The 26,366-nt window shown below is 40.1% G+C and overlaps 1 protein-coding gene across 5 annotated transcripts in view; it reads left to right on the top strand.

Annotated features, from left to right (window-relative positions):
- Positions 1-26,366, top strand: part of sbf2 (SET binding factor 2) — a 122,020-nt gene that overhangs the window by 70,924 nt on the left and 24,730 nt on the right. For all 5 annotated transcript variants that reach the window (XM_042411300.1, XM_042411308.1, XM_042411284.1 and 2 more), the window contains 13 exons: positions 36-185; positions 6,682-6,750; positions 16,289-16,459; positions 17,313-17,584; positions 18,695-18,867; positions 19,144-19,217; positions 21,760-21,955; positions 22,237-22,364; positions 23,223-23,398; positions 23,626-23,759; positions 23,997-24,198; positions 24,640-24,836; positions 25,165-25,305. In XM_042411300.1, coding sequence (XP_042267234.1) covers positions 36-185; positions 6,682-6,750; positions 16,289-16,459; positions 17,313-17,584; positions 18,695-18,867; positions 19,144-19,217; positions 21,760-21,955; positions 22,237-22,364; positions 23,223-23,398; positions 23,626-23,759; positions 23,997-24,198; positions 24,640-24,836; positions 25,165-25,305 — 2,083 coding nt within the window. The remainder of the gene's footprint in view (positions 1-35; positions 186-6,681; positions 6,751-16,288; positions 16,460-17,312; positions 17,585-18,694; positions 18,868-19,143; positions 19,218-21,759; positions 21,956-22,236; positions 22,365-23,222; positions 23,399-23,625; positions 23,760-23,996; positions 24,199-24,639; positions 24,837-25,164; positions 25,306-26,366) is intronic.

The raw sequence follows: 26,366 nt of genomic DNA on the forward strand, positions 1-26,366 counted from the left end.
ACCAAAATATTCTCTGTCCATCTTCCTATTTACAGACTCTGCCAGCTGCATTGCGCGCCATGAAAGGCAAAGCAGCTCGCCAATGTCTGACTGAGGAACTGAGTCTTCACGTCCAGCAAAATCGTGCCATACTGGACCACCAACAGTTTGACTACATCATTCGGATGATGAATTGTGCCCTCCAGGTAATTCACAGAATCACACTTCAGTCCTCTCCTGCATCAACACTGTCAACAGATTAAAAACAGCAATAATCTGTGCAGCTGTAGAGGCAAAGTATGTTCTATGTACATCAAGATCTTGATATTGTCTTTAAGAGAAGCATCATACAACTAGTACTAAAAAAAAACCACTCAATTAGTCTCTCGACAGAGAGTTAATTGGCAACAATTTGTGTGTGTTAAGTGTTTTATTGTTTAAGTCATAAGCGAGGTGCTAAACAGCCTCTTAAAAGTGGGTATCAGCTACTTTTTGCTGTTTTATATGTGGTAATTTAAGTACTTTTGTGTTTTGGACTCAATTAGAGGATGTTATGTTGAGCTTCAGGAAATCATGACAATTATTCTTTTTTTACTGTGTTCTAGCATCTAATACACTAAACATCCATTAATCTGAAAAATAATAAACAGATTAAATGATAATAAAAATAATCTTTAGCTGCAGCTCTTTTCCACTTCATCAACATTGCTGTCAATGAAAACTTTTGGAGAAAACTGCTCTACATCTGTTTCTAAAACAATCAAAAACTAAAAATAAAAGAAATTGCTAAAATTTTGACAAAAATATATTTTCTTCCTCAGACTTTGGACCCAAGCAAAATGTAAAACTGATGCCGAAGTTCATTGTAGTACATATCTGGCTGTATTTTTAGCTGTGCTGTTTACCCCAAATTTTCAGCAGATGCTTCATATTTATGAGTTAAAACTGGTTTTAATTTAGCAAAAGTCATGTGTAAGTGCGGCAGTAGTACACATAACCTGCTGTACATGCCTGCCCTTCCTTCTCAACTTATTTTTCCGCAATTCCCAATTTTGTCTGCGTTTACAACAGTCTGGTAGCGTGTCGTAAGACTGAATCCCAACAATGCTGCTCATTGTTTATCAGATAGTATGTTTGTCTCTTCCTGGTGCCCTCATGCCTCGGCTACTTGTCAAAGTGAGTAAGTAATGTGTTTTTGTGCAGCTCATAAAGAGTCAGTGAGGCTTCACTCAACCAGAGCAGCCGAGTCTTTATTGGTAGTTCCACATGTTTTACTGCCTTGAATCAGCCCTTTCCAGGGATTTTAATAATTTTAAGCAGTCCTCACGGAGTGCAGATTTTATGGAGTAACTTTGGATTCCAGTCATTCTTTTTTCCCCCCCAAATGATAGAAAGCCAATTAATCCTACCATCTGCTTGGGCCAGGAACACACAAGGTCATTTGACGTGTCATTTGCTCCTCAATTATAAGACGAGAGAAAATGAAGCTGAGTGCAGCACTGATGATTTTGGCCAAAGTTCTGTCTACATGACAAGTCCATTGATTTGCAAACAGAGTAACTTATGTCTTTCCACGCATTCAGGAAGACTAGTTGCATCATCCCTCTTATGCTGCGTAATGTCTGAGTGTCTTGAGTTCTAAGAGCAGAGATGAACTATGTGCCGCTTCAACAGGAGTTTGTCAGTGATATGTATCTGTTGAAAAGCTGAAGAGTTGCAAGATGTTCAGTTAATACCACCATCTCTTTTGCATGGCTCTTGTGCATATTATTTAGTTGGCCCATTGTCGTTCTGCTATCTGATAGCCTGTCATCCAATGTGTCTTTTTTGTGTTAAACTGAGATCCTGATGTGTTAACTTCTGCTGGAACAGATGAGTGAAATGAGTTTAACCACAAAATAATGAAATGTGCAGCAAACCTCCTCAAAGGATGCCATGAGGAGATACAAATGTGAAAAACATTTTTCTAGTCAATTTCTTATTATAAGTCCTCATTTTTGTAAGGACAGTTTTCAGTAAACTGAAATTGTCATGCACATCTGGAAAAATGCAGATGTTGTACATTGTCTGCTGTTTGCAACACAGTTGAACTCACATCAGGGGTAATGCTGCTATTCATTGTCTATTTTTGAATTGGTATGTTCATAATAATAGTAATAGAAAGACCAACAAGTGTCTTACTATGGAGATTCATTTTTCTTTTTTTTAAGTATAGAGTTAAATCTCTCTATAACCATATAGTAATATTAAAAATAAAAGTCTCCAAGTGAGTTTTAAAGAGTAATTGACTCCTTCTGGCATGCTGCAGAAACACCAATGACCCACAGCCACACGTGGGAGAAAAAGTAATAACTTCACACACGGAGAAGAGATTTGACTTTTGTTAACCACAACATGCAATAAGATACAGTCAGCCTTTCTCTGATAATTTTTTTGTTTGTTTGGTTTTTTTAGATTTTATTGTGTATTGTTTGTCATTTCTTCTATTTCTTTAGCATTGAAGCCAGGCATTTGTTCCTGGCTTTCATTTCTTGGTCTCAACTCGATTGTGAGGGATTTGTCTCAGATGAGCTGTGAAAGGAATATAAATAGTAAATTGCTGGGCCAGTAATTACTTTCATATTCTGCACTCTGCCCTTTCTTTCAACGCCCAGCCACGTAAGAACCCCAAAATATTACAGTATGTGCACCACTGCCAGCATTTTGCATGTGTGTGTGCGTGTGCGTGTGCGTGTGCGTATGTGTGTGCGTATGTGCGTGCATGCGCGTGTGTGTAAGGGATCCTTCAGTGCTTTACAAAGCCAAAGTGACCTCTTCTATAAAAAATGTTGCTCGCTCTTTGTACAATGACAGCATGATGCCTCATTAGGATTTCTGGCATTTGTGTTGATATGACACATTGATTCACATTGACATTATTATGAGGAAAATTACAACATTTATCGTTTAACTGTCAACTTCGGGCTAAATAACAGTTATGTTGTCTGGTTGCAATCAGTGTTTTCCTTCAAAAGGTTCGCAGGGGAGCACAGCCACAGGAAGTGATATGTAATACAAAAATGTACAATAGGTCAAATATTAGGACATTAGAATCAGGTGGTACTGTACCATGTCAGTGCTTGTTAAATTGTTTTTCTTTCTTCCGTTTATTTTGTTATAACTTGTAACACTAAAAGAAATGTTGATACATTCTCTGGAATGAGTTGGTATGTCTAGAAAACGTTTACAGTGACATATTTTTCCTGTTTTCACATCTGTTGTGCTATCTGTGCTGTTTCTCTGCCATGAATCACACAATATAACAATCTCATTAAAGACTTTGAGCTAATTGCACATTTATTTGTGTGTGTGTGTGTGTGTGTGTGTGTGTGTGTGTGTGTGTGTGTGTGTGTGTGTGTGTGTGTGTGAGTGTGCATGCACACTCACTGGTCAGTGCTCCAGTTCTTGAAGTGAATGTTGCGCAAGCCATGTGGGGGAATGAGTCCTGCTGTGGATGTATCCTGGCATCCCAACCATTTCCTGTCAGATAGGATTATGAGCCCTCTGTGCTCTGCTCTCTCATGGCCGAGGGCCTCATGATGGTGCTCAAAAACACACTCTGAATGGCAGTTTACTGTGAGAGGGGATTAGGGTGGGAGGTTCATGGGAAGCGGCTACAACGGCATGGAGTCCATGAGTTCCGCATTATCGTGAGCTTGGCTGTCTTATGTAGAACAGTGTGCAGGAACACACGTTACACACAGATGTTGTTGGACAAGTAGGAGGAACTTTATCTCACTATCCTGTCTGAATCACAGACTGCTGAAGTCTGAGCTGATGAGCTGGAATGCCTACCAACTGAGGGTGCCCTCTGCCCCTCCTGGAGCCTAAAGGCTGCAGCAGTTTGACAAATAGCCTCAGTCCTTGTCACCACTTCCCCTGCAGCACTTTAATCACTTTGAACATCTCCTCTAATAGTGAATAGATGACTTCATTACATTTTTACATTATTTAGATCATAAATTAGTCTCTTGCTGTGAGAACATGGCCCCTGTCTGCCTCAGTGGCCTTGATGGACTGCCTTACGTAACACGGTCACTGGGAATCTGCACTGGGTATCATTCCCATGTTCAGATATCTGTTTCTCTACGATGTCCAGTATGGCCAGGTAAACATCTCCCTTAATCAGATTACATGCTTTTGCAATGCAATCTCTGTTTGTTGCTTGTCTGGACACCACAGAGGTCAACTATGTGGCTTGTTCCTCTTCCTAGTAATGATTCAATCTGCAATTAACAATAAAAGCCTCTGTGTTAAGAATTTAATACTTATCTGTAGCCACAAAGTCTCATTAGTGCATCTCACAACTTTACTGGAAAGTGTCTACTTCTCTGGAACACACAGGAAGCTGCTGTTTGCTCACATCCTGATGACGTTTTCTTTTTCTGAAGCATGACTGTGGCCTTCTGTGTTGAAAACGTTGGCATCCAAAGAACCTGATGACTCAAACCAACAAACTTGAGTCTTTTTGTTAAATATTCACACTTTTCTGCCCATGCATTTCCACTTGTTGTTCTGTTTTGAATTGGGCCCATGAACTCCTGTTACCTGCAGCATTGTTAAGGATGCTGGTAAACAATGCTTTGGTGCCGCTCCAAGCTGGAACATTTTACCGCAGCCCAAATAACTGCAAAGAAAAACACAAGCGACAAGAACAATAAAATAGAAACTATGTTGCTCAGTCCACAGGGGGCCAGGCTTTCATGTGTAGCTGTAGAACTTGTGTTTTGCATTTTCTCTCCTCTGTACATTCTTGTGTTTTGTTTTTTTTTTTCTGGAGAAATGGCGGTAACAGAGGCCCTCATTACAGACCACTATCAGAAAGTGCTGCATTCTTCTCCCCATCTCTCCCGCCAAAATTAAAGACTGATAATATGTTGCATAGCTTTAGAAAAACTCAGTCATGAACTTAAGATTTCTGAATGTGAGTTTTTGCATTCACACTTGACATCTAAAGAGAGAGACCAGTTAAGAAGAAAAGAAAATGTGTGTTTTGTACATTTTCTGGGTATGAGGTCCCACTGAGGGTTATGAGGTGTGGCACCAGGTCATCATCAGTTCTGTTGTTAGTACACGGTCTTAAATCAAGTTTCCTCAAGCCATTCTCATTTACAGAGTTCAACAAATAAATCCCAACAAAGCTTACCACAGATAAGTACCAATTTCCTGTGAATGAAGTACTTTTGAGTCCAACTCGCATCCTTTTCTCCTATTCTCCTGTTCTCATCATTCTCTGTGATCTCTTTAAGTTTTGTTTGGGCCCCTAAATCCCCCTCTGTAAGCCTCTTAATGTACTATTCATCTTAATGCAATTCTCTTGAAAGCACTATTAAGCACCGCCTCTTTGACCTGAAACAATCCTAAATACAAAGACACTTTGGCATGGTGTGTAAATGTCAAAAGGGGGAATATTTTCAACTATTCCGTGATTTTAAAAAACAAAATAAAAAAGAGAATTAAATTTGGTTTCTGGCTGGTCATGGCTGCCTGATAAATGGACACAGCATTTTATGGCCAAAACGATTGGATTCTAGTGATGGTCTCGAATGAGTCTTGTATGGCAGTCTAGTTCAAGAATGCAAAACATAAAATTACCAATAAATTGAAGACTGGAGAGCTCTGACAATTGTGTCAAGGCAGGGATTATATAAGGCTATTGAAAGCATATGTCCTAATAGTGGAGCAGAGTAAGTGGTTTTGGCAGACCTTTTTTCAAGCTTTGCTCTGCTCTGACATTTAAAGGGACCTCAACCTTTCCCTTTCCCTCTGAAATCTCGTGAGAGTTGAGTTGTTGCAGGAAGACAATGGTGGGAACGCGAGTTAGAGTTGGAGAGAGGAGTGCCAGGAAGAGTGTGTTGTGTTGGAGTACATAAAGTGTAGCTTAGTGATATTAAAAATGAAAATATTTTCAAAGTCATGGTTGAATATTTAGCTGATTATTCAGCTGTCTTCCCGCAACAACTCCACTGTCACAAGATTTCAGAGCAAGACTTCTCTTTGAGCGAGATATGGTTAGACACAATGACAAACAGACCAGATCAAGCGAAAGGTAAAGAAAATAATTTTATTTCTCTGTAGGAATCCTTTCAATAATGTTGTCACACACTTAAAAAACAATCAGAGCATGTCAGTGGCAAAAACAAGCACTTTTATTGGACGTACATTGACAGGGCGTTATTGCCCCAAAGGATTATATTGCAGCCCATTTTGGGGCTGCCAGCTGAAGCACTCTAGCTCAATACTGGACCGATTTCAAAAATTGTTGTCCCCATTAGTCACTTAGACATAAAATGATGGGAAAATAGGGTCCAGGTTGAAAAATCCTGGAGTTTCCCTTTAACTTATTTAAGTTTAAGAATTTAAGTTTGTTGAAGATAGATTCTTTGCCCTCCAGTGCCCTCCACATCAGTCATGAACTGAAAGACACAATGTTTGTTCTTATATCTTGGGAACACATAATCATTTCAAAACACATGCAGTTACCAAAACTCATGTCTTTACTCATGTTTCCCCTCCGGCCCTGGTGTCTGTGACCTCTCTTTTGGGAGCCTGCACTGCTTGTTTTGGGCCTCTGGTGAAAAAAAGGTGTTCACAGAGCTGTGTAACATGTCTCCTGCTGTGTCCTGTCCTGCTCTCACTTCTCCCCTGTTGTTTGATCCACAGGACTGTTCCAGCTCAGAGGAGTACACTGTGGCTTCTGCACTGCTGCCCCTGTCGACAGCCTTCTACAGGGTAAGGAAGTTAATCGAGAGGAAAGATGTACAGTGCAGTGTGTCAGTTTAATGCCTCTGTTTCTCTCATTTTCTTTGTTACTACTACTACTACTACTTAGTCAAGTGTAGGGTGACTATGTAGCATCTAAAAGATTAGTTAAACTAATGACAAAAAAAATTACCATTAATCCCAAGTGGATTTTATCTGCCAAGGTTTTGACATATCTGCCGCTGAAACTACTGTCAAAAAATAGAAGTGCATGAGATATTGTTTGAGGCTCTCAAACACTGAAAAATTACACTCAACAAGCAATGTGTCTTTCAAAAAAGTAAAAAGCCACCTCCTCAAAAAGGGTTTTAAACACGTCTGCCTACAATTCCATGTCCAAAATGAAAACTGTCCACATATGTTGACGTGGACAGTTATTATTTGGACGATTTGTTCGGTAGAAAACAGCAGAAGCAGCATTAACAGTGTTTCTGACAATACATCTTCAGTGATGTGTTATACATTGTGTAAATACTAGGGGTACCGATAGCTGGGCTTTGGGTATCGGCCGATACCAAGTACCGATCTGATACCAGTGTTTAATTAATAAGCTGTATTTCTCACTATGTGGAAGAGACTGGGATCATTCTTTTATGCGTAAGGAAAAATCAGGCTTGACTTAAACATTGCTTTCCTAACTTTGTAAAACAAAATGTAAAAAATAAATAAATAGATATAAATTTACTGAATTGTTATTTATGAAAATAATGGTTTCCAATACTAGATTGGCCCATTGTCACTGATCCCGATCCGGCTATTTGAGTCAGTATTGGACCGATATCAGTATTGGTATCGGTGCATCTCTAGTGAATAATAGACTGATGGCAATTCATTGGCCGGGGTGACATATCAACCGATATTAGCTTATTGCAGATATATTTGTATTGGGGCATATGTCGACCAAAATGTTACAAGAAATGTCAATACAGAAATGAGATATATTTGAGGTAATTTAGAAACGGTGTCTCACATACATAGTTTGTATGTACACATACATAGTTACATAGTACACATTTACAATTTTATTTCTCTGCTGTAAAATGTCCTGTTCAGTACATATTATAGTCCTGATTCTTTAAAAAAAAGAAATCATTAGCAACATTGTTGTGTGTGTTACGTATTTATGTTAAAAAAAAAAAAAAAGGAACATTTCTGTTATTTTTATACTGTTATGATGTCAGATGTCCGTTAAACATGGTCAAAGTTCCAAAATTTTAGGTGAACGTATATAAAAAAAAAAAGCTCCCTGCAAGTCAAATGCCGGGGTTCCAGTCTGCTCTGAACGCTTCATGTGCAGTGTTACCTTTACTTCCTCCTTTTGATGACATGAGATTGTTCACACAATCCCACATGGCCATCCATTCCATAGCCATTGTTGCTAAGGTTGTTCATGTTGTACGCATGTACGAATGTACTCACGAAGTTTACATTTTGAGTAAAGAACAAGAAAAAGAAGTGAAATCCTATTACTACTGTTTGTTTACATTGCCTCCTGAGCCGTCTGAAGTCTGCCAAGGGGCCAATCAGAACAGTGCACTCATCGGGGCAGGGGGCCTTAAACAGACAGGAGCTAAAATGGACTGTTTCAGACAGAGGCTGAACTAAGGGGCTGCATAAGGGTCAGTATAAGATAAATAAGGAGTTTTTTGACCTGAACTTTTTGAATAACGCAAAGATATACCAGTAGAGCCTCAGAATATAAATATAGACCTGGAAATGTGCATAATATGTCCCCTTTAACACTGCACTATAGAAATATTTGTAGCCACAGGAAGAGCAGTTTTCTCAACCTTTGATCATCCCTGAGTATGTACAGTACATGCACAGAGCAATATGTCAAAACCTCTACAGCAGAGTGTAGAGGACTTGCCATGGCCTTTGATTTCCAAACCACATTATCAACACAGGGTAGCTACAGTTCTCAACCACAACTATGTTCCCACAGCTTGCTCGTTGCTATGGGCACAGACACAACTGTCCGCATTGGCTTTTTGTTGGGTACCAGTGCCATACCCTGATGGGCTGGTCTGGGACCTGACCTGCTCTCCACTACCACATGACTCATCCAGTTCACATGCTACAGGCTGATGTAACTCACACAGATAAGCCGAATGTGTTCTTTTTCTTTGTTTCTCTTTAAGGCCACCAGTACTGAAAAATAATTAATTATGTCAGTGTTTTCTTAATCCAATTTCTGTTTCACAAGAATGTCCATTAAACTATAGTCACAATTATTACACAATGGAGCAATTTCCTGTTGTCACAGTTAGAAGAATATAAATGATTTCTTGTCTGGCACTGATAGCTAATTACACAAGATATTTTGAGAATGCAACAGATTCTTTTTGTTATTCACAGATGATTGGAACTGGTGACAAACTTGAGCTCTGCCTCACCCAAAGGGTGAAAAGTAGAGTGAGGTCAGGAGGGAATCTGCCAAAATGATTCTGTAATCTCTGGTTTAGTGGTGCAAGGATCATTCAGTGGATATGTGACAAAAACAAAGCTTGGTAATGAAGCATCCCGTCAGTTCCCAGCAGCTGTCATCAGGGGCGTGGATTGAAAGGCCCTACGTGATCCTGACATCTCACCATTGATCCCTCACACTCTGTTTCACGTGTTTCTGGACATGTTCAACCATTTTTCCCCCCACATTTGCAAATATGAGTATTACAAAATGCAGCTTTAGAAAATGGATAGCATAGAGTGGGATACCTTGCAAAGAACAATATGTACTATGACACAGCAGCATGCATAACATGATGGGTTTATATAGCAGGCATTTAAAATATCCAAAATGCACCATCTCATCTTTCAGAAGCCCCCCCACCACCCCCAATCATCTTTATAGCATGAAACCTGAAACGGGTAGGAGACCATGGTAACAGTCTCCTAACCGTTGCTTATATATCACAGTAGCTATGTGTTCTGTAAAGAGTTGTGAATATTTGACAAATGAGTCCTCGAATGTGACCAGACTAGACTGTGAAAGTCATTTGTTCGTGACTGGCTCATGTCTTGGAGTGTTTTTTGTTGTTGTTGCTTTTTTTTCTTACCCTAAAAGAAATTGATAGGACATTGTTAAGAGTGCTGCCTGTAAAAATCCAGGAAAGACAGGTTCATGTGAGCTGTTGTTTAATTGGTTTTTAACCTAAAACGTAGCACTTAGATTCTTGTGGGCCATGTGGTCACAATTATTTTCATGACGCACATTCTCATCTGATATCTAAAACGAAACGATCTCTCACACAGCTGAGCTGATGTTGAACTCATTTAATTGCACTTCTTCATATTTAAAATTTGAAAGTTTTCCAATTCAGCAGGTTGTTTGTACCAAGAACCTGCCCAAAACTTCTGCACTGACCCACTTAACTGCATGTTGAGATTCATTTTAAACTAGTCTCAAGAGTAAGGAAGCAAAACTTTATTTATTTAGCTCAGTTTATTCCAAAGCAGGGGGAGAAGAGGTATTTACCTTTTGATTTCCAGCACGTTTTTGTGTTTTAGAAGACTTTTCAATATGTATTAATTTGATGATAAAACCATTCTTGATATTCTTTGAGTCAAAGGTGGTAGTGTTATTGCATCTCCTACATGTATCTGACATATAGTTTTATCAGCAGTGGATATTTTGCACTTTTGTGCAAGTATTCGTAGGAAGTAAACCTAATGGATGCCAAACAGTGGGTGAACATTAAAGACTGTTAGTTCAAGTGCAGGAGTCAGACATTGGTCAAGTCCCTGTTTGGTATTCTTGGACAGGCTTTGGCAAGCTCACGCTGTGTTCATGCTTACAGTGGTACTGTCCCCATGGCCCTTAAGTCTCCAGGTCGGGGAACGTGGGAAGCTCCCTTGCAATGCAACCGTCTACTCCCAGAATCTGAACTGCTAGAGAGAAGCAGACACTGCTCAGTTATATTGCGGACCATATGTTGACACTGAACAGTTTATGCTATTGACCCACATTCTATGTTCAGTTGTTTTGCTTTCCCATTTCTTTGGTTTCCCCTCAGTGTGACCCTTCTTGAATGTTTTGCTCAAACTAAAGCACGCTTGGAGCAGCATTTGATAGATGTTTGTTAAGACTTCAGATAGAAGGAACTGATTTGCAAAATATCTTCTAGCCTGGATCATGCAGGGATGGTGTCATTCGTCCCCTGTTGGTAAAGTTTATCTAAACGATGCACAACCTTTGTACAGTCGCTCTTTGTTAAAGGTGAGGTTTTACATTTTGTTGTGTTACTCTAATCTGCGGACAGTTCCTCTGGCATTCATTATCTACTGAAGGGTTGGTTTATCAGGAGATGAGCAGGTGTCATTGACGTCTGAGTCAGTTGTTATTTTGCCCTTTGCTGTCTGGTGTAATATTTCTTCTTACATTTGAATATGTCACCAGAGTAAAAGCCTGGATCCAGCAGCAAGTGAAAAACCCAAACACAATTCTGGAAGACTTACACAGCATGAACACTTGACTGTTAGCATTCTTTCAGCCATAGTTTATTCATGGGGGGATTTGGCAGCTCACTCTGTCAAACTGCTCTCCACTATGTCCTCGAAGGAAAATGACGTACTGGGTGACCCTTGTATATCTCAGAGATGTCCAGCTCTTGACTTACCGTATCTATGTTTACTTCATTTTGGAACATTTATATTACTTGTACATCGTGTTTTTACACAGTTATGGCCTATGGATGCCATGAGGGGTTTGTTTATTAGTCTGACTTTCAACTTGGTTTTTCTCTGTTTGTTTTACGTGACTGAATACTGTAAATACATTGTTCAAACGGAGGCTTATTCATGGTTCAGGATGCAAGTAGTTTTCCTCACAATGCACTGACTTCATGGAGAATTGCAAAAATGAGGAGATGGATTGTGTGCAGGTCAGGCATGCATTCCCACAGAAGACTTGTCCAGAAATAATGTCTGTTTTTGTATCTGCAATTCAGGAATGCTATGAATTCTTCCAAAACACTTGTAAATAATGTTGCTGCCCCCAGGCTGGCGACATATCAGACACGACAGTCTTCACTCAGTCTGCATACAAGCATACACTCCCTTAAGTGACAACGCGCACCATCTCTCAGTCTCGGAGAGACACAGTTGACATATATGATGCTGTGTGCCTCTCCAGCTGATGTTTGGAGGCCACAGTCCATCATACCGTGAACCTTGGGATCATGTCCAAAAGTTCAAAACAAGATCCCAAATCCTGATAGCCTCATTCCTCTTGACCTAAACACAGCATTTTCTGCTTTCTGTCTCCCCTTGTGATTTTTCTGCTTGTTTTTCACCCTTTCTCCCTCAACCCTGCATTCCTCCTCTTCACAAGTCAAGTCACACAGCCAGATGGGTCTGATAGTGGTATACTCCCTCCTTCCCCTTCATCTTTACTTCCTTATTTCCTTTCCTCCTCCTTTTCCTTTATTCTTCCCTTCCCTGTCCTCCTTCTTACCAATCTGTCTTGTGGCTCTGTAGGCTCAATGTATTATCATATTGGGAAGAGATGACCTCGGTCAACATGACCTGCACATATCCTGAAAGTCAAAAAAGTACAGCCAGGCTGAGTATAGACAGCATGGACAAATCACACACACACACAGATCCCCCCCCCACACACAAACACAACCACCCACCCACCCACCCACACAACATCTGCTGCAAGACACGTAACACACTGCTGTGACAGAGGGGTGTTACAGGATGACTCAGGAGGCTGCAGTTCTTCTTATCGTATTTGTCACTATTTATTGGCCATGTTCCATTCATCTGCAGCCTCTCATTGTAGCCAATCTTCAAAGCATTCCTGGCCTCAGGAGATTTGTCATCTCAGGGCGGCATGATTTGTTCCTCTGATGATAGCAAAGTTATTATAATCATCTTTGTTTCTGAAGAAAAATAGACCACCAAAAAGCAATTTGTACATCTCAGATGATATTGGTGTTTAGTGAGAGTGGTGTAGATTGAAGGATAGGAGGTGGATTTATAGTTTAAAAGCAAAGCATAACAAACTACAGACTGAATCCACAAAGACACTTTTCTATTCTCAAACTCTCTCACCATTACATAGTTTCTCCACCAGAGAGTACTGACAAAACATTTATAACAAAAAACAATCATTGGATGATACATTGTTATCAGATTTTTATATAACTCAAAAAATATTGCTATCAGCTTCAAAAGATAAAGTATCTGTCAGGTTACATTAGACTGAAATGTCATTTTGTTGAAGAAAAGGAAAGAGGCTTAGAGTCCTTCTGACTCCATATTAAAATATTGTACGTGAACATGAAATAAATGAGATGAATGAAGAGTTTACCAACTTCTGCGTTCTGTGTCTATAAAATCTATATCTTAAAATGTCTCACATGCTTTTTCTTTATTGAGATCTTTTCTATTTGTTTCTCGTTGGCGTCTGGCATTAGCCAGATATCTCAAGTTCTTCCTGGAAAAACTTTGAAAGTTCTGCAGATCTCAGTTGTGTTATTTTTCTTGCAAAAGTGGTTTCATTTTCGTAACCTAATATTAGAAGAGCAGCTTGAGACTCTGGTTCAGCAGTTGTCCAGTAACATGTTAGTGTTAAAATTTCAATACATTTTTCACTGAAATCCTCAGACTTCTGCCAATTTTAGACTAACAATTTGTAAATGTGAGTCAATTCTGTTTACAAAAAATTGCTTGGCAGATAATGTATACTAAATATCTGAATCATAATCATTGACTGTTAACTCCTATGACCCAAAAAGAAAAAGCCACTGCAGACCTGCATGTTACCAGTGCTTCATGTTAGCTGCTGTATGGGCATCAGCTCTCTGTTCGCCCCGTCCTCCCAGCTCTCCTCTCTCTTGGCTTCTGGCCCGTCACACTGGGAATAGAGCTGTTTTGGTTCTGTCTGTTATAATTACAGTAACCCCTCCAGTTCTCATCCTTCAAAGGTAAACTATGAAGTGATAATGGAAACCACTGCACAGTGTCAGGCTCAGGGGAAAGAAATCAGAAGCTAATCTAATAACAGGCTCGAGCCGTACCCGTGGCCTTCAGACTCTACAGGGAGATGGACCGTTGGTGAATGTTGGTTTGTGGTGGTCATTTTTTTGACGCACAGTACTTACTACTGTTTTTTTTTTGTGGTGTTCCGCACATTGGTCTGTGGTGTTTTGCTGTATGTGTTATGCATATATGGGCCAGCTTTAACGCCTGTAGCTGAGAACTGTACGTTCCCTTCATGGGTTTGTTTTTGCAAGCAGCAGGTGCTTTACTCTTCAGCCCACATAATGACTAACAGAGAGAAAGAAGGGTGGTCTTTCACTCCATTAGGGGTTGTTATCTGTTTTAAAAGTTACGTCTCACAGAAAATGATTGATTTCACTTAAAATTTCACAGCTGGCTTGTTTTTTGTTTTCCCACTTCTCCCCAACATTTTGACAAACTCATTTTTCAAGCGGCACTCACTGCAGCAACCCCTTGTTGACAAAGATATTTAATGCAAAACTAACTTGCACCAACTCTGACTGCCTACAAAAAGAGGGCTACAGCGGGATGAGGATCCAATGGGTAATGCAGGAACGAACACAAATGTTGCAGGCATAGGGTAAGAGCAGCTGTCAGTGTCATGAAAAAATTAGATATATGAATATACAGGCAGGGACCTTTATCAAAGAGCTTAACTATTCAACATCCAGGCCCTTTAACTAGCTTTTCTATTATGCTTAGCTATCATGCTTTCCCTTATTTTCAGTAATATATATAATGTTACAATGTTGGATGTTCATATTAATCATGGCCAAAGGGTCAAATAATGAGGTGAACATATGTAGAAGTAATCCCTGTGAGCAAAAAGCACTGGCTTCAGACTGGTCTGAATGCTCGGTTTCCAATGTTTTTTTCCACTTTCAGGCTGAGCCGACGTCAACTTATGACTGATTTCTTTATATAGTCATCTGCTCCACGCACAGCGCATGAGTTCACTGCTCTGCTCCGCTAACATTATGGTGTTTTTCCATTGTTCTGTCGAGCCATGACAGGAGTTGAGCTGGCATGCTGTGAGTGTTTTTCCATTATGCAGCAGAGAAAAGTAAAATAAGTTGTTTACCTGTTGGAGGTGTGCTGGTTGTCTGCAGCTCTTCATCAATCATCATCATCATCACTGTGGCTGTTTCTGCTTGTACTATTAGTCTCTGCATTATGTCTAACTGATCCGCTGAACAAAGAGCTCCAAATATATCCGTATCTTGTTGTGTTATCAGATTTTTAGCACTACTAATGAAGCTCTGCTAATTCGGTGAGGAACCCGTTTCATTTCCTGTAAATGTCATTTAAAAGCTTTTAATATGAAGCAGTAAAGCAGGAAATGTTGGGTTTGCATCGGCAGTAACTTAACTCTGATACAGCTGCCCCTTGCAGGCTTCTGGAAAGCTGGCCAACCAGAACAGAGTGGACTCATTGGGAGAGGGGCCATAAAGAGACAGGAGATAAGACTGCCTGTTAGAGACAGAAGCTGAACTGAGGGGCTGCATAAAGGGCCAGTATAAGATAAATAAGGAGTTTTTTAAAATGTCAATCATGCAAAGCTACTCTAGTGGAGTCCCAGAATAAAAATAAAGAGCTGGAAATAAACATAATAGGTCCACTTTAAGGTTGGAACAACCTACTTTTTCCAAACTGTCTGACAGTGTCACACACAATTTTGTATCCGCTTGTTCCAGTTCTTCATTGAAGTATTATGATGTTAACACAGAGCATAATATTCAAATCCAAGACAAGATGTTTTTTGTGGCTACACCATTTCATCACATGGAAATATATCATTTTATGCATATTTTCTTAAATGTATCCTGACATATTTTGTATCCTTGGAAACTTTGTGATTTCCACTAGAATTTAAAATACATTTATGTGGTTTTGAACTAAGTTTGGCTACACAGCATGTGTTTGTACTGACTGAGGTTTAAGAGGTTATGCATCTAAAATTTTAATTTAGTTTGTCTGTCTTTCTATTTAGACTGCTTGTGTGGTCAATACATAAATTTCATTTAAACATCAGTAACATGAAAGAATCTTGCCATTATAACCCAAATCTAAACTGTAAACAATAACATCACTCTGACGCCTGACAATCCAGCATCTGGTTTGTATCTGTTGCTATAGGAAACAACATAAACTATTAAAGAAACAGGGATGCTACCCTTTGCATTTTTTCCACTTTTACTTCCCTCAATTTTTTTTTTACTTTTATAGGCATTTAATATGGTGTAATTTCAGTTCACATGTTTTAAAGGTGGCTCATTAAAGAGTCAATTTCTCAAGAATAGATTGAACGTTTTTAAGGGCTACATGTGTCACACAGATTTACACTGAAACACACATCTGCGGGCAAGAGTGGGATGGTGCATCTGCAGTTGGTCAGAAGTCCTGTGACATAGAAAAAAGAGCCCCAAACAGACCTCTAACCACAAACATAGTCAGCTGTTTTATATTGTCCTCACTCCATGAATTACTTTCTGTCTTGCAGAAATTGGCTGCTGGGGTGAACCAGTTTGCCTACACCTGCATACAGGATCATCCCATCTGGACCAACCAGCAATTCTGGGAAGCCACATTCTACAGCGAGGTCCAGAGCCAGATCCGAGCCCTGTATCTTAGTACCCCAGAGGAGAAGGGCATTATCACTGTCAGGCTAAGGGTAAGATGGGAAAATTAACCAGGATGAGTAGATATTGTGTGTTATTTTGAATTGATAAGAAGTCTCTTTAACCTCACTGTTTTTAATCTGTGTTAAAGCTGAATGACTGAATGACAGGAGATTAATTGGAATCTATTTTACTACCAATAATTTATTATTAATAGATTTTTGCTTGAAAAAATCATTGTTTTCAACTTTTAAATCGCTAGTGTTTGTCTTAGGTGATGGTAAACTGAATATTTTTTGGTCTTGGACTGTTGGCCGGACAAAACAAGACATTTAAAGATGTCATCTTTTGCTGTAGGAAATTGTGATTGGCATTTTTCACAATTGTACAACACTTTATAGACTGAAAAGTTGGTCAATTAACCAAGAAAATAATTGTTAGAATAATTATAATAAAACTGTTAAATGCAGGCCTAATCCACATTAGCGGAGCAGGTGCAATTGCAAATTTTTATATTGTTTATTGTATACGACTCGGTGTCAAGCGTGTGTGTGTACAATGGCTCTCAGCCTGGAGATTAGGATCCTTTTTAGATTATTTGTGGGAGATCACAGGATGATTTTTGAAATTGCATATATTTTTTCTGTACATATTTATAATTGTGTCTGATTTCTATTTTATATTTATTCATATACTTTAAATACCTAATGGATTCAAAAATATATATATGAAATGAATTGTTAACCACTCTGCAAATCAACACTCTGTAAGTGGCAATAAAACTAGGCGTCACTGTATTTTAAGTGGGCACAACGCTAGAAAAATCTGTCCAGTTCTACTGAATGGAGAAATCCTTTTGACCACTTCCTTCCACTTTGCTCCAATCTCCAACCCTGACCCCTCCAGGATGTGGGCCCTGCACCTGCAGCGGGCAGAGATGAGGAGCAAACGGCCATGGACCTGGCAGCAGAGCAGCTGCGCTCATGGCCCAGCCTGAGCAAGGAGAAACAGCAGGAGCTGGTTAAGAATGAGGAGAGCACTGTATTCAGCCAGGCCATCCACTACGCCAGCCTCATGGTTTACCTGCTGGTTCCTTTGGACACCAGCAAGAACAAGCTGCTCCGCACCGCTCCTGCCGCTGACTGGGAGAGTGGCAGCAACAGCATCGTCACAAACAGGTCAGGAGAGTGACAGCATGCCAGCACTCACTTAAAATGGTGAAAGGATTTCACATTTCCCAACTGTCCACTGTCCACTACGATCAAACATATGCTGGCCTAGAACATATCTTTGGCACATTCAGTACTTGCACGGTAGAACAATCAGTCTTATCTGGAGGAAGCCTGAAGGTAAGGTTTCATGATTTGGGAGTATGTGTACCTCTCTTACTAATGTGATGATAAGTATGTGGGTGGATGTGGCGTAAATCACAGTCTACATGATACCTTTCTATTTAGCCAAATGGAACACAGTACGTCTTCTGTATCCGGCCCACATCTATCCTGTGGGCTTACAGTACATTGCTACCGCACAAAACAGAGTGAGGCTCATTTACTTCTGTTGGGAAGTTTTAAACCCCTCAAGGCGCCTTTAATGGGGCTGCACTGTACTCACCCAAACAAAACAAAATAGCAGAGGAAGTGATTTCCCGTGCTCTGCAGTAACTGCAAAGTGAAAGAAATCTGGGAAGAACCCCCATGTATGTCTTTTCTTAGAACTGGTCGGCATGAAGCCAAAAAAATCTTGTTCAAAATTCCCAAACAGTCACAAAAACACATTGTTAATAATTTTATTTTTGTTGTGTATGTTAGTTGTGTATAGCTAAACATTTTGGTCTAAATTTCACGTTTTATTCCCAAATACCATCAACAACACAATGATAATATTTTATTCTTTGGTTTGTTTCTAATTCTAAAGAGAGGACTGCCAAGAATTTGTTTGTGTGGAAATTTTCTCTCGTTTTTCTTTCATTTTTGCCCCAGACTTGTTTGTTTCTCACAGAGGACATTTGGATCTCATCACTCACTATTTGTGAATCCAGCGGGGAGGTTGCATCACCGTCTCATGTGAAACAATTTCTTGGCTAATAGAGTCTGAGCGATTGATCCAGGCATCAACACTTTGATTGTGCCAAGCTGCAAATCACTCTTGCTTTTACTGCTCTTTATCACAGTCCATCTTCAAATCCATTACTGATCAAATTCTCAGATCAAATCTCCTCATGGACATGATGGCTCGACCTTTCACATTTTCATTTTTTTGTGAGTGTCAACATTTATGTTTTACAGCATTGCAGGCAGTGTCGCAGAGAGCTTTGACACAGAAAGTGGGTTTGAGGACTCGGAGAACAGCGACGTGGCCAACTCTGTGGTCAGATTTGTTGCCCGCTTCATCGACAAGGTGTGCACTGAGAGCGGAGTAACCCAGGACCATATCAAGAGTCTGCACAGCATGATCCCAGGTACAGCGCTCACGGTGTTCATTCACACTTTGCTGCTGTCCTAATTCCCTCAGCTTTGTGCAGAGTAACCCTTGGACGTGTGTATTCTCAGCTTAGGCCAACAGCAGCACAGGCCTCTGAGCTGATTAACTCCTGACATGTTAAATGGCCTTAAAATCTACAAATACACACTCTGGTTGTAAGAATGTGTGTATGTACATGTGTTTCTCTGTACCAGCTCTGTGTGTGCACTTGTGTGTGGACATATGGTAATTGACCCCAACTTCTGACCCGCAGGCATCGTTGCTATGCAGATGGAGGCTCTAGAGGCAGTTCACAGGGAGAGCAGGAGGTTACCTCCCATTCAGAAGGTGAGTGTTACTTTACACGGGACTGCCAGGACTTCGGCTACATACATTTTATTAACAGTTTTATGGCAGGGTCAGACTTTTTAAAATTTAAGCTTTGTTAGAGATATTAAAATGTGTAGTTTAAAAAACATCATATAAAATTCTATACTATATACTAAATACTATATCACACGTTACTTTTCATATGGAAAGGTACTAAAAGCCAGCCCATGAACATAACCTTCAATGTCATTGAAATTTGATTATAATCACATTGTACGACGGTCTTTGGGTGATGAAAGGTGTCCATGTTTGTTTGGTTTTCAGGCACCTTTGTATTATTAAGTGCCAAGTTGGATATATTGGCGATTTCATAAAAAAAACAGAGTTTCCCAGTCGTAATTACAACTTGGATGTTGACAAAAACAGTATTTATGAGTCAGAAACTTTCTCAAATGATAATTCCCATATGACATGTACGCAGCATTATAAACATCACCAGCTTGAGAAAATAAGGGCCAGTTGAGTGGGAGCCTATGAGAATGACGGAAGAGAGGCCAAGACAGCCTAGATGGTTTTCAGTCTATAAATACTACATCAAAAAAGTTGGCAAGATGATGAAGTTCTGCTTAGGAGCTTTTTATTGCTAACAAATTACTTGTTGTTTAACATGTAAGCATGTAAACTTTTTATAAAACTTGAAACAGTAACAGAAATGCTGTAATAGAAAGTCTATTTTATTTTAGAATATGGATATTAAATCTCAAAAGCACTTTTCACATTTTCAAAAAGACAAAGATAAAAGAAACCCTTAATAAGAGATTGTGTTAAGTTCCAGAGGCTAGTGGAACAGAGACAAACCCTATCTATTGATAACAGAGAAAAATCCAGAATTACACGGAATAATACTTGAAACTCATTTTAAGCACTATATTCAACTCCAACATTGTCTTAATAAATGTTTTTACTCACATCCTAATGCTTAGTTATGTCTACATGCTCAGTTTTGTCTGTTTTACTGCTCATGCGCTTGTGAGTGGCGATCTCTTCCAGTGTTTCGAGTCATCATTGCACCTTTATATTTTGGTCTTTTGGACTCTGCTATGCTATATGTCTGCCAGCTCCTGGTAATTCCTCTCGCACATACTCACACACAGACAAACAACATGCCAGCGCTGCCTTGGGAGCAACCTGGAAACCGCGGTGAGCAGTCTGGGTAGATTTTCTGTTGGACTTTGTGGCTAACTTCTCACAAGTTTATGTGTTAGACAACACTTCCATCCTGGACTGCTCGCTGCAAGCAGCATGCCAAATACTAAAAAGTGTGTAAACAACATGAACTCTGGATTCATGACAAGTCAGAATAGTAGCAGTGATGGCAGCAATAATACTAAGAAGAAAAACAGTGAATGCATTGAAGGTGCAGTCTAATAAGAAGGCAAGCCTGCAGCAGTAATGAGGTGCAGAGGGACTCTCTTCTGGGTCTTGCTGTGCATTCAAGGACGGATTCAAGAAGCTCTTATTATCTCCTGGCCAGACCACAACTCCCCCAGGTTGGCTGTGGCCTTAATAGGAAATGCTGTGAATGATCTAATGTCCCTCCTTATTCGTATCTGTGACAGTGGAACAACTGAGCTTTGGAGGCCAGAAGGAGCTGAAGCAACACAGGGTGCAGACTTCACTGCCTTTAATAACAGTTCATACAGTAGCAGAAGATGGTCTTACAGCATAGTGTTTGTTCCTAGGATGTGGTTTATATCAACTTCCTTTAAGAAAACAAAATGTATCAAAATGCGGTCAACACCCGAGTTATGCATATTATATGAGACAGATGTGTCACATTACATGTTTCCAGTTCTTCTTTCTTTGGAAACAGCCTGCTGACATCTTTGGAAAAATTGATTTAAGCAGTAACGAACTTCACACAGTGCATGTGAAGAGCTACAAATTAGGTCCTGCATATACAAGATATTTGCAGTTTGAAATTTAACAACTCAATTTAACAAAACAATTGACCTTTCAAGGAATTCAGAAACAGCCAGGTTAATGGGCTTTATTCTACAAGGAAGCAGACGAGATGTCAGTCAGTGCTCATATGTTTAAAATGTTAAAAACATAAGATGAAAACCAGCAATTGCCCATTTCATTAAATTGGATAAACAGAGCAGTTTTTACTTGAAAAACAGATGATGTTTTGCTGTGAGGGTTGAGACGCTAAATTGGTCTCTACAGAGAGCATGAATTTGTTTTTGTTGGCAAGATTGTTTTTTGAAAATGCTATCTAATGCGTAGTATGCTTGTGTGTTTGTTGATGATGACGGGCATGTGAAGCAGAATATGTCCAACAAGGTCATGCGGTGCTGTGATGTGACGTGATCATGATTAATTGATTTACTGGCTTTTTCAGATCTAACTCACTGACGCACATGTTTTTGCTTAGTCATTAGCTTTGACTACCTGACTGTCAGTGACGAAAATTTAAGCTCAGATGGATTCATGAACAAATAAAGTTTGTGCGTATGCTGAAGTCATATGATTTGTTTTTTATGTGTCTTCCCGTCAGCCTAAAATTCTGCGTCCAGCGCTGCTTCCTGGAGAGGAGTTGGTGTCGGAGGGGCTGCGGGTGCTTCTGGATCCTGACGGCAGGGAGGAGGCCACTGGGGGCCTCCTGGGGGGCCCACACATCCTGCCAGCAGAGGGAGCTCTCTTTCTCACCACATACCGTATCATCTTTAAAGGCATCCCTCATGATCCACTGGGTAACTCCATTGATACAGCATCACAAGCTGAACAACTTTTAAGTCGCAATTTTAAAAAAGGCTACCTCTCAGTAATAATATGTACCATTTTTATCAATAAATTACCATCTACTTTATTTTTTCTTAGACAACAGTGCATCTTCAGCTGTTACCTAATCACATAACTTTGGACACAAATTTCAAACTAATTTGGTCCCCTTTTTTCTGTTTAAATCAAATAAAATCGTCTTTGTTTGCCAAGTTTGTTAATGTGACGCTGGTCTTTGTTCCTGTATGTTCAGTGGGGGAGCAGGCAGTGATCAGAGCTTTCCCCGTGTCCACGCTGACCAAAGAGAAGAAGATCAGCATCCAGAACCAGCTGCAGCAGAACATGCAGGAAGGCCTGCAGCTCCGCTCTGCATCCTTCCAGGTAAACACTGAAACACACTGCACTGTATGTCAGTCCAATATTGACACAATAAGTCACTAAAGATGTTCGACAGATGGGTAGACACAGAAAACTATATTTTAGTTCATTTGATTTTTCTGACATTTCAGATGAAAAGCTGGCTTCTGTAGAAATTTAAAAAAAAGTTTGGGAGCAATGATGAGAATGTAGTATCATCTGTGCTTCTGTTTCAAGATGAAAACATAAACAACACATCAAAATATTAACAACAGTGCACTTGAATTACAATTAACATCCAGTGTTGCATATCTCTTAGAAACAACACTTTCTTGTGTTTCGTAATATCAGCATGATTCCTAGAACTGAAGGGAAATTTTTCAGCCAAGCATGTGTTTTTATTCATTAGGTGAACTGCTGCAAAACTTTTTATTGCTCATTCCTTTTCACTAACATGGATGATGAAAGTGACCATGCTGTTGGAGTGTGGGTCACTCAGCCTGTGTGGACATCTCTTTAGTTTTGTTGTGCTTACACACATGCTCTGGAATATGCGTGTGGGTGTGTGTTGTGGAAACTATAAGTGGACTGTTTTACCAAGCTTGTGTTTAGAAATGGAAGTTGCAGATCTGCACGTTTTAGCAAATGTTTGGGGGTTAGACAGAGAGGAATCCTAGCAGTGATAAACGGCAGTTGTGACTCATTCAGATGTTTTACTGCATTTAAAGATGACTTCAACACATGTTGCCATTCACAGAATAAGGCTCCAGTGTTAATGTGATTGTAATAAGCTGCACAAGTGGTTTTCAACAAATATATCTGATGTCTGTAAATTGTTGTTTGTCTTGTTGAAGAAATCCATTTGATTGATATCCTTTACAGCTGATAAAGGTGGCTTTTGATGAGGAGGTGAGCTCAGAGATGGTGGAGATCTTCAGGAAGCACCTCCAGAGGATCCGCTACCCACAATCCATCTTCACCTCCTTTGCATTTGCTGCAGGACAAACTGCGCCTCAGCTAATCCTTCCAAAGCAAAAAGAGAGGAACACTGGCTTTAGGTTTGTGGTGCAGCTTCACTTGCTGAGATTATTGTAAATAAATATATAAATTTAGCAAACCTCACTGAATGCTGATTTCAGGTGTCAATCAAATTGCCATCTGAAATATCATTGTAAATAAGTACATGTCTCAGGCATTTCCTCTGGAAATGTTGGAGAATCCTCTTGCTTGAAGTCGAAACTGTTCACAGCATGTTAAGTTGCCGTCTGCTCTGTCCTCCTCACAGAACACTATCCAAAACTATTGTCAAGGGAGCCAAGAGGGCTGGAAAGATCACCATGGGCCGTGGTAGCCAGACCACACTAAAAAAGAATGACAGAGGCAGCAGAATGACCTGGCATGAAGATGATGACATTTCAAGTGAGAGAAATGACGCAGCACATGTGGGATGCTTGCAGGATATCAACTCTCGTTATTCATCCATGTTGTGTGTGTGTGTGTGTGTGTGTGTGTGTGTGTGTGTGTGTGTGTGTGTGTGTGTGTGAGTGTGAGTGAGTGAGCAGTCTTCTGTGTGAGAGATGTAGGAAAACAGACTTAAGAACATGTAAAAGATGTAAAAAAAAATGTTATTCGTTTTTGCATGTGTGTGTGTTCCAGTATCAGACGATGGTGAGCCGCCGCCCAGCAGCACTTTGCGAGCATCAGAGAAGTCCACCATGGAGCAGCTGGTGGAGCAGTCCTGTTTCCGTGACTACCAGCGTCTGGGCCTAGGCACCATCACCGCCAGCTCGTCTCGATCCAAGTCAGGCGAACAGTTCAGGATCACAGCCGTCAACAGATTGTACTCGCTCTGTCGCAGGTACACCACCTCACAAGCTGGATAGCTGCTGCTAGTTGAATCACTTTAGCTCCAGAAACCCGCTGTTCTGTTCTGATTCCACTAATCGCAGCACAGCGGTGCTGAGCATATTCATTTTCAGGATTTGTAGCCCTGTCGGAAGTGTTGTAAGCCTAAGTATCTCAAAAGGCCAGTGAGGAGTCCTCCTCCTTTACCTTGACTTATCAAATGAGACAGCTTGGTTCAAATCCAGCCTGTTACACAAAAACACATGCTGTGACTAACAGTCATAATCCCACTCAGGTCTTGGCTGTAAAATCAGTAAGAGAAACATCTATTCAACTGCTTCTCTGTATCTTGCTACAAACGTATGAACACATTGCATTGCAGTGGCTTATTAATGGAGGAGCTTCTTTTTGCCAATATTTGTATGTTTGACATTTCTACTCTGTGTCTCATCAGTTACCCGGGGCTGCTGGTGGTTCCTCAGGCGGTACAGGACAGCAGTTTACACAAAGTGGCCCGCTGCTACAGACACAACCGTCTGCCTGTAGTGTGCTGGAAACATCCCCGCACCAAAGCCGTGCTGCTCCGCTCAGGAGGTTTCCATGGCAAGAGTGTGGTGGGACTGTTCAAGTCACAAAACCCCTCTTCAACAGGTGTGCATACACAGCAGCTATGAGTATAGTTGTGTCAACTTACCAAGAGGAAGAACTTTTTATGCATTATTTCAGCCATTTGGGAAAATTGAAAAAGAAGTAAGCTAACTAGCTTGTAACTTTTAGTTTGTAGTATTAGGATTCATCTTAACAAATGAGTATTTCTAGTATTTAAACAGCTCTGCCTCTAGAAGATAAATTCTCACTCAACCTATTAAATCTTTTTGATGTTTAGCCTGCAAAACACTGAAACTGTGGCCTGTAATCTAAACATTTAAACGTTGATCATTATTTTCCATCCAAATTAAGTGCTGTGTTCTGCTTGTAGCCCCTGCCTCGTCCTCAGATTCATCCAGCAGTCTTGAACAAGAGAAGTACTTGCAAGCCATCCTGGACTCCATCCCTATCTACTTCAAGATGAACGGACATAACACCCTGTCCAACCGCTCCCTCATAGGTCTCTCACCAGGTACACAGATAATAACGTCCAGATCCTATTTTTATTTATCTGATGATACTAAATACCACAGGTCTCTCTTCTACTTGAGTGGTTTGATCTTCCTCTGGGATAATTTGGATACTTTAATACAAGCAGCACGTCATGTCTGAAAACAGAGTTCGTATGCTACAGTATGTTGCTGTAAGTTGATTGTTTAGATCTCTGATAATACAGTTAGCAACAAGACATTTTGACTTCTCCTAACAGAAAAAAAACACTGGTATAACTGCACCGTGCACACACAGGAGGTACCTGAAACTGGCACACCCAAAGGGAATGCAGCCATCAATATTATCAATTACTCCTGTGACTGGTGTGAGAAAGGTCTGTCGAAACCAAACATAATAGAACACTTTGGTGGAGGTATCATACATCATCATTGGGTATCACTAACCCAAGTTTTTCAGTTTCCAACATGAAAATACAGTTTGTACAGAAATGTTTTCCTGAGTGCTGATATATTTTACTTGGCACCAAGTAGCACTGAAAAACAAACACACATGTATACCTCACATCAGTCTATCAATGGTACGAGGTGCTTTTCCTACTATTACAAAGCAAAATGTCTTTGAAAAAGGAATTTCAGATATTCCAAAGTATAAATTAAAAAATCCAGTTGTAATAACCAATTATATGTTGATAATCATAGTATTTATTTTCAGGTCAGAAACTGGCATATACATTAACTTCCCCATAATATTGTGTGCACAACAGTTTATCCGAACCATAACTTTCTCTAACTTAAACATAGCTGTTAGATTGTCTGCAGTGGTAAGTAAGGACTGCCTATGAGGCTTATCTCTGGGCATCAATCCCCTCAGACCAAAGCTACGTCACCTGACTCCCTGTGCTCACTACCTGACCTGATTTGCTGGGTGACAGCCTTGGCTATGCTGTGGGAAAAAACTCACACTGTTTGCAAGGGACAAGAGGTCATGCAGAGTGCAAATCTTCTGATAAAGAGAAAAAACTGCAGACTTGCAATCTTCAGAATTATTTTTGTTCACTCCAGATCTGTTTTTCTCTGCCAT

This window comes from Thunnus maccoyii, chromosome 1 (assembly GCF_910596095.1).
Source record: "Thunnus maccoyii chromosome 1, fThuMac1.1, whole genome shotgun sequence".
NCBI lineage: Eukaryota > Metazoa > Chordata > Actinopteri > Scombriformes > Scombridae > Thunnus > Thunnus maccoyii.